Genomic DNA, 15434 nt, shown 5'->3' on the forward strand with positions numbered 1-15434 from the left:
ATTGCTATTTTCTAATGTATCAAGGCTATAATAACACACTTCCATGATTTTTTTCAAAATATGATCTTTATTTTCAATTTTACACTCTGTATCTCCGGAGATACGTTGTCCATTTAGGGTATAAATGTAATTTTTTTTCAATTTTTAAAATATTTAATTTTTTAACTTTTAAAACATGTTTCAGACAATTAATTAGCTACTCTTTCAAACCTTGCAAAACTTTTTGAAAAAACTTGGAAAAACCTGAACAATTGATGATTCACATATGTGTTGAGCGCTGGAAACAAGTCTATGCAAAAAGTCTATAAACAATGAGCTAAGTTACACAACCAAACTAACATATGTACAGAAAACATCTTTCTCTTGTTCTAAGTGTAACATCACCCCTCTGGAGCTTTTACACTAGCAACATCCCATGTTGCAATGGAAACTGAGGAAACAGTTGCGAGCATTTTGACCAGTGACAATGCAAAGCCTCACATTGCACTTCTGACACATGATAGAGGTCTGTCCATCCTGGCACATCCTGCATCGACCTTTCACTGACAGAAAAGGAAAGTGGTCAATCTTGTCATATCTCATATCATCCACAGGCCTGGGGACTTTTGGCTGTTTGATTACTTTTGGTGGTATGTTGTTTCCATTGTCTTTGGAGGGGCGTCCCCTTTTCTGCTTTTCAGGGTAGATGAGTCCTTTGGCAACATCCAACCTAAAGTCCTTCAGACACTGGTGTTTCTGACCAAGTGGGGCTGCATCACGACGGTGGAGAAGCCAGGCATTATTGACAGCAATGTCAACTATCTGCCAAAATATGGCTAGGTACCATCGGTGGGAATTTGCTGGAGTGTGATACAGGGAAATCATCATGTCAGCCAAATCCACACCTCCCATGTGAGTGTTGTACTCAGCCACTATCTTTGGACATGGCACACTTATCTTCTTCTTCTCCTCTTTCGAGTAGCGTCTCACTTGGCCAAGAGGGTTGACAGAAGCACAGGAGCTCACCAAGGTGACTGTTTTGTTGTCTGCCCATTTGACCACAGCGAGCTTTGCATCATTGTCTACACAAAAGTCAAAACTGCCTCTTCCTCTTTGGAGGAGATCTCGATCTTCTGCCAGTCTACAACCCTTCAAGCGGTTCTTTCGGATGGTACCCAAACTTCTGAGGCCCATGGACTCTCTCAGATGGCTTATCAGACTCAACGATGTGAAAAAGTTGTCAAAGTAGACAACACAGTCGCAGGGATTTCTGATTGTTCTGCACAGCTGCAGAACAACATTTCCACCCAACCCAAACTCCTTTTCCGGAGTTTGAAGAGCACCATCAAATGTAGACTTCCCTGTGTAAACCATGAAGTCGTACACAAAGCCAGAGACACCAGCTCGCACAAAAATCTTGAACCCCCATTTCTTGGGTTTGCTGGGTAGATACTGCCGAAGACTGCCAGCTTTCTTGCCTTTGTAAGGAACCATCATTTCATCAATTGAGAATTGGTTCTCACTCTCAATTTCCATGAACCTGTTCCTCATGTAGTCAAGTATAGGCCTTAATTTTAGCAGGCGATCTTCACTGGTGTCAGAGCTCAAGTTATCATGAAAATGGAGCATCCTGGATAAACACTTGTATCTCCTGAGAGGCATGACATCTGCTACTTTTTCATAGCGTGTATCTGTTGCCCAGGAGTTCTCCACAGCTGGCATTTTCACTACACCCAAGATCAGCTTCATTCCAATGAATGCCTTAACTTCAGAGACATTGGTGTTGATGCTGCTTCCAATGAGCTGACATGAATACAAGTTTGTCTGGTGAGCAATGGCCTCAAAGATGTCCTCATCAAAGAATTTGGCAAAGTACATTAGTGGAGTGGAGAGTTCATCTGGTGCAATGAAATGATTTTGTGTGGCAGTAGACTGGTGCTCAAATTCTTTTTTTCTCCACCTATTGAAAAATAAAAACATTTTTTTAAAAAGTAAAAAAAATACACACCCCTTCAACCCTACAACATCACTGGATTTTTCACATAACAATTTATTATAATGCTCTAATCAATACCTGAACATCCTTCTTTGTTTTCTCTGACTTTCTACCTCCTCTGCCTCATCACTGGAGCTACCACTTAAATGGTCACTGCTGCTGCTGTAACTATCCTCACACTGGCCCTGTGTATACAACTCATCTTCTTCATCTTCTGTGCTACTTCCCTCATCTGAATCCGATGAATCATCAGGTGGCAAAACTACAGATGTCGCCACTCTTTTTCTTGCAGTGTAAAACATGCTCACTGAAATTCCCTGAAAATGTGTAAATTTCTGGTGAATTAATCAGTAATACACATTTAGTAGTAAAATAAAGAGTAATAAATACTTCACAGCAAATATGATTATTATATGATTGACCATCTGTAGAGTGTAGTCCCTAAAACACAAGTATATCTGAGAGTGAGTGTTTCTGTTTTATACCCCTATCTGGACAATGCGTCCCCCAGGATACAGACATTCAATGCCTCATTATCAAAGCTGTGTAAATGCAATTCATTATCTTTAAACAACAATACATAAAATCATCCTTAAAGAACAATATTTTATTAAAGCAAGTCCTACCAAAATATAATAAACATGAAAAAAATCAGAGCTTACCTCATGACCAGTGTCTTTGTCCATGTTGGCTGCCATTTTGGAATTTGATGGAAATGTATCAATATAGTTTTGAATGCTGGCATGAAGTCACATGACCTGGTACTTGACCCAACCCCCCCTTAAGTTTTTGCCATAGTAGCAAGTGCAGATATTTAATGCCCCTCCCCCCTACAGCCTGCCAGATGTTTGTATCTCCCAGGATACAGAAACCGTTTAAGGGTTAACACACGTGGATTATGACGATTTGACACAATAATGTTTGATAAGTGTTCCCATTTGGCCTCACTACCAGTATTATGGTAATGATGCCAGCAGTCCTTTAAGATTTGAAATGAAACCTGCAGCTTGTCTTTCTTCCACCTGCGTTCAGCTCTGCGGCATTCCTGTCGAGCTGCACAAGTTCTGTCAGTGAACCAGGGCTCAGGCTTAGCTTTAGGCTGCCTGGTTTTTAATGGAGCCACTGAGTCCAGGATGGTTTCGCAGGAGGAATGAAACCAAGAACTGAGCTCCTCCTTATCAGCATAAGTTGAAACAGACGGGACACAGAACCGCTCAGCAACAGCAGAGAACTGGCCGGCAGTGAAAGGGTTAAAAATCTGACAGCACTGAGCAGGAGTGCGAGTTTTAACTGCAGCATAGGAGAAGCTCACCTCAAATAGTACAGACTTATGGTCAGAAACCACATCATCACCAATCTCGAGGTTAAACACAGACAAACCATGAGAGAGAACGTCCAGCGTATGTCCATGTTTGTGTGTGGGACCAGACACACACTGCACCAGATTAAGAGTCAATAAGGCTTATGAAGTCCTTCACCATTGTTTTATCAGTACAGCACACATGTATGTTAAAATCCCCAACAATAAGGACACGATCATAGATAGGCATGAGTCGAGCCAAAAAGTCAGAAAAGTCGTTCACAAAGTCCTTATTGTATTTGGAGGGTCTGTAAATGACAGCGCACAACACCGGGTCACAGCAACCCACCTCACATAAAGTCAGTTTGAAGCTGGAGAATGAAGATGACAGAGCGCACTGCTTACATTTATAGTTACTTTTATAAACAGTCGCCGTCCCTCCTCCACGGCCCGACGTCCGCAGCGAGTTAAAGTAGGAACAATCAGCCAGTAAAAGTTCACGAAGAGTGCTGAACTCACCGTTCCCGAGCCAAGTCTCCGTCACACAGAGGAAATCCAAGCCACGGGAGCTGAAGAAGAACAATAATACCAACAAAAGTGAGAGCGACGGCCAGCCACACACACCAGCGCCATCTTTGAATGCTTAGCACCTGACCTTTTCAAAGAAACATCTAAAATTAAATGAAAGCCCTGCCCTGGGTAAGTGAGTGGGCTGGACTTGAGTAGTGAATGATTGGACAGAAAAGGGCCTTGTGACACCCTGACTCCGTGCCCAAGAAGCCCCATTTCAGATGTCAGATTTGACGATTTATTTTGGAATGGCATACATTTGGTGCTTGGCGGTGACTTTGTTTGAGTGATGGTCCATAACAATCCGAGCAACCATGACACAGACAGTCCCTGAGATCACAAACCACCAAACCTGATGTTGAACCTGATGTGAACAGATGAGTAGAGTCACCTTGAAATCACATGGACTTTAATGGAATTAGCCTATGTGTAGCGACAAGCGTGTTGCATTTCTTTTGAATTTGTGCACGTAGCATTGCCTTTTCATCTGAATGCATAGAATCAGCAGCATACTGAATGCAAACACATGAACGTCGTGTAGTAGTAAAAATGTAGTGGTCAAATGTTGGCAAGGCAGGCTGCAGGGAGAAACTAAGCACAGATATGACTTAGGAGCACTCTTAATAATGTTGGCTGATACTTTGTTGTCACAAAACACAATGATGTTTACCATTTATCTACCTGCCAGAAGGGGAATAGATTGTGACAGAGTGGAAGGATGGACACCCTTTGGTCAAACATCTGCAAAAAAGTAATTAAAGAACACCCCAAACCTACCAAGACAGCAGCGTGACAAAAGAACCTTGAGGTGGCCAATGATTCTAGTGTGTCATATAAAAGAAGGTTATGTTATTGGAGTGCCTGTATCATGGTGACCCATTGGGAGTCTGATCGCGGGTCTTCATGTCAAGATGACAAGCAACTTATCCACGATTCAGAAAGGTTGAGAAGTCTGGACACAAAGAGCTGCCTGACAAATCACTAATGTCGCATGATAAAGGTGCCCTAGCGAAGCCCATATGCACATACTTCATCATAGATTAAGATGATATAGCATCAGCAAAACTTCTCTAAATAGATCTAACTTGTCCTGTGGCAGGTACTCATTTACTGTATCTAGACATAAAGTCAAGCTACAGATAATGGCCAGATATGGCCTGCGGGCCTTGAGTTTGACACATATGATCTATGAGGTCCACTTTCATAAAATGAGCATCTGTACCATCCACCCATTTTCTATACACCACTTTATTCTCTGTAGTGTCGTGGGGTGGCTGGAGCCCATCGAAGCTGGCTTTGGGTGAAGGCAAGGTTCACCTGGAAAGGTAACCAGTCCATCACAGGTTCAACAAAGAGACAGGCGACAAGACGCACTTACATTCACACCTATGGACAATTTAGAATCACCAATTAACCTCGGCACGTCTTTAGACTGTAGGAGGAACCCAAAGCACTCGGTAAAACCCACGCAGGCACAGGGAGAATGTGCAAACTGCCAGGGACAGACTGTAAGAGCCATTGAAGTTATGAAAGTACTACCTTTCACCACTATAGCAAATGCAGTAGCTGCCCATGCCAGTTAGAGCGATAGCAACACAGATTAATGATTTACTCACACGAATGCGACCACTTGAATTTTTATCTTGCATGCTTTAAAAAATGTAGTCCCAGTCTGGAGCCCTTGTTGGGACTGTTGATGCATTAAGCCTCTATTTTTGAGGATCTGATGATCCGATGATCAACTTTACTGTGCCAGACTCTATAAGTTCAAAAGCTACCTTAAACACAGTCATTAAAATATTTTATAACCTTGAATCATGCGCTTGGGAATAACAGATATTTCAACAAAACCATCAAGACTTTTCCTTCACAGCCTGATTCAGATGAACTAAACAGAATTTAACTAGACTGGTATCATTACTTGCCACGGTGCTCCGGTGGATTGGCTATGATGTCACTCTGGTGGGCGGAGACAGCAGACTTGAACCCAGAAGTTGCACAGAAGGCAACAGGTAAAATCGGAACTTTTGCGATCTTTTGCACCGCAATGGCCAATCAGCGTTGAGATTCTCTGGTGACGTCAAGAACATGATTCATTCATTTTTTTGCAACTACACTGTGAATACTGATTCACTCACCCCAGGAGATAAGTAGCTACATTACTGGCCAAGGCAGATCTCAGTGCTCAGCAGACTGGCTGTCCTTCTCCTCCAGTCCACACACAAGAATGCTACCCTTCAACTTAGCAAGCTCACAAGACGAGTTGCTAGCTATGGCAATGCTAGCGGGATAAACCTCCGCTGGCTCCTCGTCGCTGTGGTCAACGTACTCCTGCTCGTCTGTTAATGCGGTAATGACGGTAATCCAGACACGAATCTTGACGCGCGAATGGCGCGACTTATTCCCGCGAATGAAGCAAGTAAACTCAGTGCACAAACACATGCAATTAGCACAATGAATTTGCGTCTGGTGTGAACACAGGATTTTAGCGCTTAAATTAGAGTTTGTGGTGTTTAGAGGAGAGACTGGTGAAGGACTAGAGGTGACATGTCAAGAGGATGGTAGGTATGATGACTTCCAGAGCAGAAGCGGGATTAAAGGTGAGCTCCGTCTGAAATAAAGCAAAAGCTCAATTATATATATATATTTAGCATCTTTTTTTGACTTTAACTTTAATTTGGGTCTCCAGTTGGTGTTTGGGTTAAGTTTAGGCACCAAAACTACTTGGTTTGGAAAAGGATCAGGGTTTGGGTGAAAACACACCCTGTCATTCAATCAAGTTCTATTTTTTTTTACTTTTCCAGGATGAGGACTCTACATGAGCTTTTATTCACACAGCATCAAGAGTCCATCTTAGTTTTGGGGTTTTGATTCTGTGCAATAAGTCAGTCCTGCTTGTTTTTTCAGTGGATTATCCATTTTGGTCACAGTGCTGCCTGCAAATGTTCCACAGCAACAACTAATAACACTCCTACTGAGCCTACTAGATGTTGGATGAGGTCCGTGTGAATGATGTACTGAGATAATGGGCATTTAATGGGCTCATAACATCTGAAGTGCACAAATTAAAATTTAATACAAGCATGGATTTAATATGAGTCTGCTTATCTTTTCTCACAGACGGACACCAAAAAATGTGCACACGCAACCTATAAATATTCCCAACTCTATCTGCTCAGCATTCTCTCTCCCCGCGCTACCATCAGACACCTTTGTTTCAGGAGAACCAGTGGATGTGCGAGTAAGTCAGTTGGAGCATTGATGTGTGTCTGTCCTTTGTGTAGATGGAATTGGTGTTACATCTAGTATAGCTACAATTTCTGAAGTGTCTGGCTCACAGTGGGGTTTGAACCTAATTTGATCTTTATCTACACTTACAGATGCTGAGTTTAGACAAAGTTCCTTCTGCTATGAATGTAGGAGGAAAGGTCAGTGGCATAGTGGGTAGCCTTTCACTCACAACAAGAGATGGATCCGGTATTCCTGTGGAGAACTTAAGTGAGGATATTGAGGTAAGTGCTACATGACTGCAGCACCTGAGGTTTGTTTTATTGTGGGATTACCTGGAAGTGACATGTTCAGTGTGGGGGCACACACTTTCTTTTACAAAAAGCAGGTTTCATTTTCAATATGAGGCCAAATTGAGGGAGTTCATAAGAAGGATCAGTCTTTGAAATGAAGACAAGATCAGACCAAGTCAAGTGGATATTTTGATGTTAAAAATTGTAGTAAGTACAATAAATTTGGCTTACGGCTGCATTTAGGTTTAAGTAGTTAATGCTGCAGACAGTAGGCAATCAATCTGTCTTTTCTAACTGGAGTAGAGTCACACTGTCAAAGTTTTATTTAACGCGTCATTTACACCTAAAACCTCTCGCATGCATGTTAAATTGTTTATCTTTAAAAGGTTTACACAATTTCTCATCTTTTGCAGCGCAAATAGTGGAGACACTGATTGGAATAGGAAATAGTTTATAAATCTTTTATCATTTCAACTTCCATTACTTTAATTTTCCATTCTGGTAGCATAGCAACAGGTATGCACACCTTCCTCTTTAAAATACTTGGCAACAGAAGAAGTGTTTTTCACTCCACAATAAGGAGAGCTCTTACTTTAAAAAGGACTGAAGGAGGTGATGCTGTTGACAGTGATTTTTACGGTATCACAGCAACCTGTAATACATCAGAAGAGATTTTTAATCACCCCACTTTCATGTGCACCACCTGTGCTACATGCTCTGAGCACCCCCCCAAAAAAAAAAAAATAATAAGACTGAATAATAGGGACCAGAAAGTTTACTGTTTATGAGTACATACCCTGTTGCAATTATTTACATCCATGAAAAAAGAAGAATGGAAGACATACTTTTCCTCAACTATGATAATAAATCCTACCATAAAAAAAACAATATTCACAAAACAAATACTTCAATGTAGTAATAACTTCAGACTAAATCATAGTAAAACTTTCTAACTGGAGACAGTAGAAAGCACATTGGTAAATATTCTACATGCATTTAAATATTTCACTAATCAGACAGTGCTCATGTTATAAAGAGTCTTTCTCCATTTTAGTAAAGGAAAAATATCAAAATCTGCCAACTAAATCGTTACCAAACAATTTCTTCACCAATATGTTTGTAAAGGTGTGTAATAACATGCCTTAAAATGTTGAAGTTCAACTCCCGTGGGAAACCCTGAAAAAAAAACCTGCTCATGCTAGGGTACCGATAAACAATTACCGAAAAATTGATTTTTTTTAAAAATTGGGCCTTAAGTAACTCATGAGGGGTCAAATCAGGGTTTTTTCATGATTCTGAGTTGATTGTTAGCATTTATATTTCACCACAGACACTCCATTGTTGAAAAAGGCCACACTCATGTTTACATTTACATTCACAGTTGCTTTTATTTCATATACAGCTCAAAAAAATAAAGGGACACTAAAATGACACATCCTAGATCTCAATGAATGAAATATTCATAATATGAGAACAAAATAACATAAAAATGATCAATGTAAATCTAAATTATTATCCCATGGAGGTCTGGATTTGGAATCATATTCAAAATAAAAGTGGAAAATCACATTACAGGCTGATCCAGCTTCAGTGGCAATTCCTCAAGACAAGTCAGAATGAGGCTCAGAAGTGTGTGTTGCCTCCACGCGCCTGTAGGACCTCCCTACAATGCCTGGGCATGTTCCTGATGAGGTGGCGGATGTACTCCTGTGGGATCTCCTCCCATCATCAATGCCTTTGTCATGTAGGAACTGCTGACACACTTCAGCCACATGAGGCCTAGCATTGTCATGCATCAGAAGGAACCCAGGGTCCACTGCACCAGCATAGGGTACCACAGTGGGTCTGAGGATCTTATCCCGGTACCTGATGGCAGCCAGGGTACCTCTGGCTAGCCCATGGAGGGCTGTGCGTCCCTCCAAAAAATGCCTCCCCACACCATTACTGACCCACCGCCAAACTGGTCATACTGGAGGATGCTGCAGGCAGCAGAACGTTCTCCACAGCATCTCCAGACTCTGTCACGTCTGTCACATGTGCTCAGTGTGAACCTGCTGTCATCTGTGAAGAGCTCAGGGCGCCAATGGCCAATCTGCCAATCTTGGTGCCAATCTTGGTGTTCTCTGGCATTTGCCAGTCGCCCTGCACTGTGTTGGGCGGTAAGCACAAGCCCCACTGGTGGATGTGGGGCCCTCATACCACCTCATGGAGTCTTTTTCTGACAGTTTGAGCAGAAACATGCATATTAGTGGCCTGCTAGAGGTCATTTTGCAGGGCTCTGGCAGTGTTCCTCCTGCACAAAGGAGGAAGTAGCGGTCCTGATGCTGGGTTGTTGCCCTCCTACGGCCCCCTCCTTGTCTCCTGGTGTACTGGCCTGTGTCCTGGTATCTCCTCCATGCTCCGGACACTGTGCTGAGAGACACAACAAACCTTCTTGCTCGCATTGATGTGCCATTCTGGATGAGCTGCACTACCTGAGCAGCTTGTGTGGGTTGTAGATACCGCCTCATGCTACCTCTAGGGGTGAGAGCACTGACGGAATGCAAAAGTGACCAAAACATCAGTCAGAAAGGATAAGAACAGTGACATGGATCACAATAAAGATTGCGCTGGTGGCGCTGGTCATGGCGACACGAAGCAGTGTGTGAGACGGGTGCTAACGTGGCTGTTTCTTAATGTGTTTTTTTTTTTTTTATCACTTATTTTAACTCATTCTTTTAAGTGTACGTGAGGGATAATGGCGGCAGGGAATCACCCAAGTTTGATGGAAATCCTCTTGCTTTCTGCACTTTTATGCCACTTTTTACATGGAGTTTGGGGTTGTGGGAAACCCATCCAGTACAGCCGTGACTTTTTGCTCCTGCTCCATGACTCCGGGATCGGCATCGTGGATTCCTCTGCAGCTGTCCCCACGGAGATCTACCAGCTGAACCCACCCATGGGGAACTGGACCCGGGCCTCTGGGCAGAGGCGTACGAGGAAGATAGGGAGGAGCGATGGATTGCGCCAGAGGCTGAAGCGGCAGGACCACTGTCGGATACCCCTTCCAACTGTCATCCTGGCGAACATTCAGTTGCTCCGGAATAAAGTCGATGAGCTTCAGGGCAACGTCAAATACCTGGCTGAGTACAGGGATGCCTGTCTTTTGTCCCTGACAGAGACATGGCTTAAAGAGCTGGACCCTCAGTCAGATCTGGAGATTGATGGTTTTGGAGCTCCATGTCGCCTTGACAGAGACCCCGCAGTGACTGGCAAGTCACTCGGCGGGGGGGTGTGTCTCTATGTCAATGAAAACTGGTTTAAGATGGTGATTGTCAGGGTGACACTGTGCACACAAGACATTGAACTATTGTCTGTATTACTTCGACCTTTTATCTGCCCAGAGAATTCCCACAAGTATTTATTACTGTGGTTTATATCCACCCAAAATCTAATTAATTAAGTAGCCACCCAGGCTATGCTAAAAACAGTGCAGCGGCTTCACGGGATAGCGCCGGACGCTCCACACCTTATACTGGGCAACTTCAACCACTGCAACCCTTCAAAGTCCTTATGCAACTTTTATCAATATGTGACATGCCCCACTAGACAAGCAAAGTGTCTCGACCTTTGTTTCGGATCCATGAAGGGTGCATACAAGTCTTTTAGCATAGCTCCGTTGGGCATGTCCGACCATAGCGTTGTTTACTTGATTCCGTCATACAAATCTGTCCTGAAGAGGAACAAGTCAGAGAGAGGTTTGGTTCCGGTTTGGTCAGAGGAATCAACTTCTGCCTTCAGGACTGCTTCCACTATACAGACTGGATTTTATTCAAAAAAAGTCTGTGTGGATCTTGACAAACTAACTGAAGTGGTCTCTTCTTATGTCTCTTTTTGTGAGGCCTCCATCATTCCTTGGAAGGAAATTTCCTTCTATCGGAATAACAAGCCATGGGTGACAAAAAGTGTCAAAAATATAATTAATCAAAGAAACATTTGCTTCTTACAGGGTAACACTGTACAACAAAGACAGCTTCAGAAACAGTTCAAAAAGGAGCTCAAACTTGCCAAGTGCAGGTACAAGGACAAGGTGGAGAGCATGCTCAGTGCAGGCAGCTCTTGCCCTGCTTGGGAAGGGGTGAAATCTATGATGGGGATGCAGTCCAAAAAAGGTCATATCACCCTTAACGGAAAGTCTGCTCTACTGCTTTCCAACGAACTGTATCGTTTTTACAACCGCTTCAATGTGATTTTAGTAGTGAACTGTCAGCTTTTAGAAATATTGGCTCTTCTCAGAGCAGTATTGTTGTTTGTAGTAACAAAGTCTGTGAACTCTTCCGTGGCGTCAAGGAGAGGAAAAGTCCTGGCCCTGATGGCATTGGAGGTCGTGTTCTTAAGCACTGTGCTGTCCAATTGGCAGATATATTTAGTTTTATCTTTTTAACGTCCCTCCAGCTCCACAGGGTTCCCTCTCTGTGGAAAGACTCCATTATTGTTCCTGTGCACAAGTCGGCATCTCCCAAATCCTCAAATGACTTCAGACCTGTTGTATTCACCTCCCTGGTCGTGAAATGATTTGAGAAAATTGTCAGAGTCTATTGATTCTTGTTTTATTGAGTCTCTTTTAACCTTTTCTTTTATTTGCTGGTTTGGCTCCCTCACTCTTAAAAACAAAAATAGACTACAAGGTATTGTTAGACTGTGCGGAAAAACAGCAGGGACTAGCCTAAATAACTTTGCAGCCCGACATCAAACCAGACTACTAGCCAAGGCCCGTTTAATCACCACAGACCAGAGCCATCCCTTGGCCCACTGGTTCCAATTACTTCTGCTGGGGTGCAGGTATGTCCTGCCAAAGTGCAGGACCAATAGATATACATTTTCTTTTGTCTCTGCTGCTATTTCCTTGTTAAATAAGTGATCGGTCTTGTCTTTTCGCTGTTGTTTATTGTTGTTGTTGCCTGTGTGATTGTGGCAGTGACTGTCTCATTGCTGGCTGCACAAAAATTTCCCCACAGGGATATTGAAGATTTTTGAACCTAGAAAAAAGAAAAAAGAAAAAAAAAATTGGGGCCTCATGTAAAAAGACTTGCATGGATTTCATACTGAAACCTGGCATACGCACAAAAAAATCCAGATGAATGAAAGTGAGCGTACGCCTGAATCCAAGCACATTTCCTTTGTACATCTCACTCAGCGTGGAATTGACTGCACATGTTGGAGTACCAGACTCCTCCTTCTCCACGACCCCAATTTAAATATGCAAATTAGCATAAATAGGGCCAACAGGTGGGATTCCCCTCTCTGTATAATCAGATAACAGTAACAAGGATGAACTCACCCTGTTTGAGCAGAGTGTCACCGCTATTGTGGGTGACACTGCTCTCATAGGGGTGGTGGGAGCACATGTAGGTCACTCGGATCACCCCCAAGGTAAATATTTATTGTGTAACTCACAAATTTATTCATTCAGCTGGTCATACAATAATCTGCTCACAGCCAAACAAGATACAGGTTCATGCGTAATCATGCCAGGATATCAAAGAAGAAATCAAAGACTTTGTCTCATGTCAAATTACTCAATTTATTATTTTTTCAATAGACAATGAGGCAGGAGAAGACTGTGAGACGCAGTCCCAGCCTCTTATCACAGACCCGCGGGATTCCTCCAGCCTCCCCAGGGTCAGCCAGTCCTCCGTTCCGCTGCAACAGCCAGCTGCTGATGCCCATCCGGGACGCACATGCTTATCGTGTGTCGGGGGGATTAATATTAGGGGTTAACATTAGGACAATTAAATGATTTACTCACCAAGAAGCCACCCATCCCGCACCGTGCCAGCTTGTAGCCTGTTCCCAACCATGGTCTTTGTCAGAATGAATGGATCGTGTTTCGATCCAGGCCACCTTGCAACAATGTTACTTAAATGTATTTGCACATCACAGATGATCTGTGCATCGATAAAATGAAAATGCTTCCTGTTTACATAAACAAATTCATCTTGTGATGGTGCCTCTATAGCAATGTGTGTGCAGTCAATAGCTCTGGTTACATTAGGAAAACCGGCCTTCGCTGCAAATTGCACTTTTATGTCGTCCTGTTCAACTGCAGTGTATGGGAATTTGATATATCTGGCTGACTTTCAGATGGTTCCATCCCACACAGCTGGCATGGCTCGGCTCAGTGTCGACTGGCACAGTCCCAATCGGTCGGCCAGCTCCCTCTGAAATGACCCTGTGGCTAGGAAGCCCAGTGTGGTCAGCACCTGTATGGGCACAGGTAGAACATGGCTCCTGGGCCTGTTGAGCTCCAATAATGGCTGCAGCTCCGTCCACACTTTGAAGCAAATTGCCCTCTGGAACGTAAGGCTGCTGATGAGCCAGTTGTCACCCTGAGGTCTCTGAGAGCCCGTTCTCTTCGCACTGCTCCATTGGCAATATCCTCCAACAGTGCCAAAGCTGCCATTGTTGTTAACAATATCTTCTGCATCGTTTTACGCACACTTTAATATCCACTCATCTGATTGCAAACACCTGGGTGTGTTAATTGTTCACCTGTGTATCTCTGATGAATGGCCTTTTTTTTACATTGTGTTTTACATTTTTACATTCCCAGCATCACTTCTAAGTCTAATGTTCAGGTTCTCTATTCAGACATGTAGACTGTGGTTCTTATTACCTGACAGTTTCGGCGACAACGCTCGCCTTCTTCAGAGATGACAACTGACAGCGGGTGACGTGTCAGCCGGCAGATTTTGACAGCCGGCACCTGCAGCACGCCCAGCAGAGCCGCCAGATCCGCCGGGCAAGCGCGCTGAGAGGACCATGAACAGGGACGAAGGGGGTTTCATGCTCTCGCACGCTTGGGACTCCCTGCTCCAGAAAAAGTAACCGGCGGGGGAGTGCGGTGCACCTGGCGGGGCGGTCAGGTCTGTTGGGCTCGCCACGACACACCATTTCGGTGTGGGCATGGCTTGCCCAGCGGATCTGGCGGCTCTGCTGGGCGTGCCGCAGGTGCCGGCTGTCAAAATCTGCCGGCTGACACGTCACCCGCTGTCAGTTGTCATCTCTGAAGAAGGCGAGCGTTGTTGCCGAAACTGTCAGGTAATAAGAACCACAGTCTACATGTCTGAATAGAGAACCTGAACATTAGATTATCACTAAGAAGACATGATGGACGTTTTCGAGCTATCACTTCTAAGTGTCGCCAATGGCTCAAAAGCAACAGAAACGTGCGTACGCCATTCAAGAAGCTGGTGTAGAGGACCACACATTTCCACGTTCATTTCCCTCTTGATACATCTGAAAGTGAGCGTGGATAAGTGCGTACACGAAGATTTTGTGTGTACCCACCCTTCGTACATGAGGCCCCTGGGGCCTCATTTATCATCAGTGCGTAGCAAAGGTTCTAAATTCTGTCATACGCATGAAATTTAGAGTGTGCGTAAGTACAAAAAAAATCTGTATTTATCAAACGTGCGTACGGGGGTCGTATGCACATCAGTGTTGATAAATCCCACTTGTTCTTAACCTCCGTGCTCGTGCACGTTGCCTTCAGAAACGCTTCCAAATCACCATATACGGCAACAACACATCTCTTAATAAGCAAGTGAAGATTTATTTTTTTCTCACCTGTCGTCATCATCGTGGCAAAAAGGGCGAAAAAGAAGAACTTTTCTGAAACTGAAATCAAGGTAATCGTCAGCAAGGTTGAAGCAAAACCAGAAAATATTGCTTGGTGCGTGAAATGTTGGGATAAGCAGCAATAAAAAAAATGCTGCATCGGACAAGATAACCACTGCAGTTTTTTCTGTTGGGTCTTCTGGGTCAGAGGATAGATCGCTGGCAAAAGCTCAGTGCCAAAAAACACATCACAGCCCATGAACGAGAAATGGCTGCAACTGGAGGAGGATGAATTAATACTGAACTTTCACCCAGTGGATAACCCTGATCACTACGGATCACTGAGCCAATCGTCTGAGTAGAAGTTGTATCAACTACAGAAACATACAAAGCTGAAGCAAATCCATTGACTCTTTTTATTATTAGTATGTTGGGTTTTTTTTTAAAGATTTATTTTTGGGCTTTTTCC

The 15434-nt window shown here is 43.5% G+C and overlaps 1 protein-coding gene across 1 annotated transcript in view; it reads left to right on the top strand.

Annotated features, from left to right (window-relative positions):
* Positions 1-15434, top strand: part of LOC103356098 (polycystic kidney disease protein 1-like 2) — a 58496-nt gene that overhangs the window by 6075 nt on the left and 36987 nt on the right. Inside the window, exons 4-5 of the mRNA XM_008280148.1 lie at positions 6966-7086; positions 7226-7357. Of these exons, the coding sequence (XP_008278370.1) occupies positions 6966-7086; positions 7226-7357 (253 nt within the window). The remainder of the gene's footprint in view (positions 1-6965; positions 7087-7225; positions 7358-15434) is intronic.

The sequence above is a fragment of the Stegastes partitus genome, unplaced genomic scaffold (genome assembly GCF_000690725.1).
Source record: "Stegastes partitus isolate 25-593 unplaced genomic scaffold, Stegastes_partitus-1.0.2 Scaffold183, whole genome shotgun sequence".
Taxonomy (NCBI): Eukaryota; Metazoa; Chordata; class Actinopteri; family Pomacentridae; genus Stegastes; species Stegastes partitus.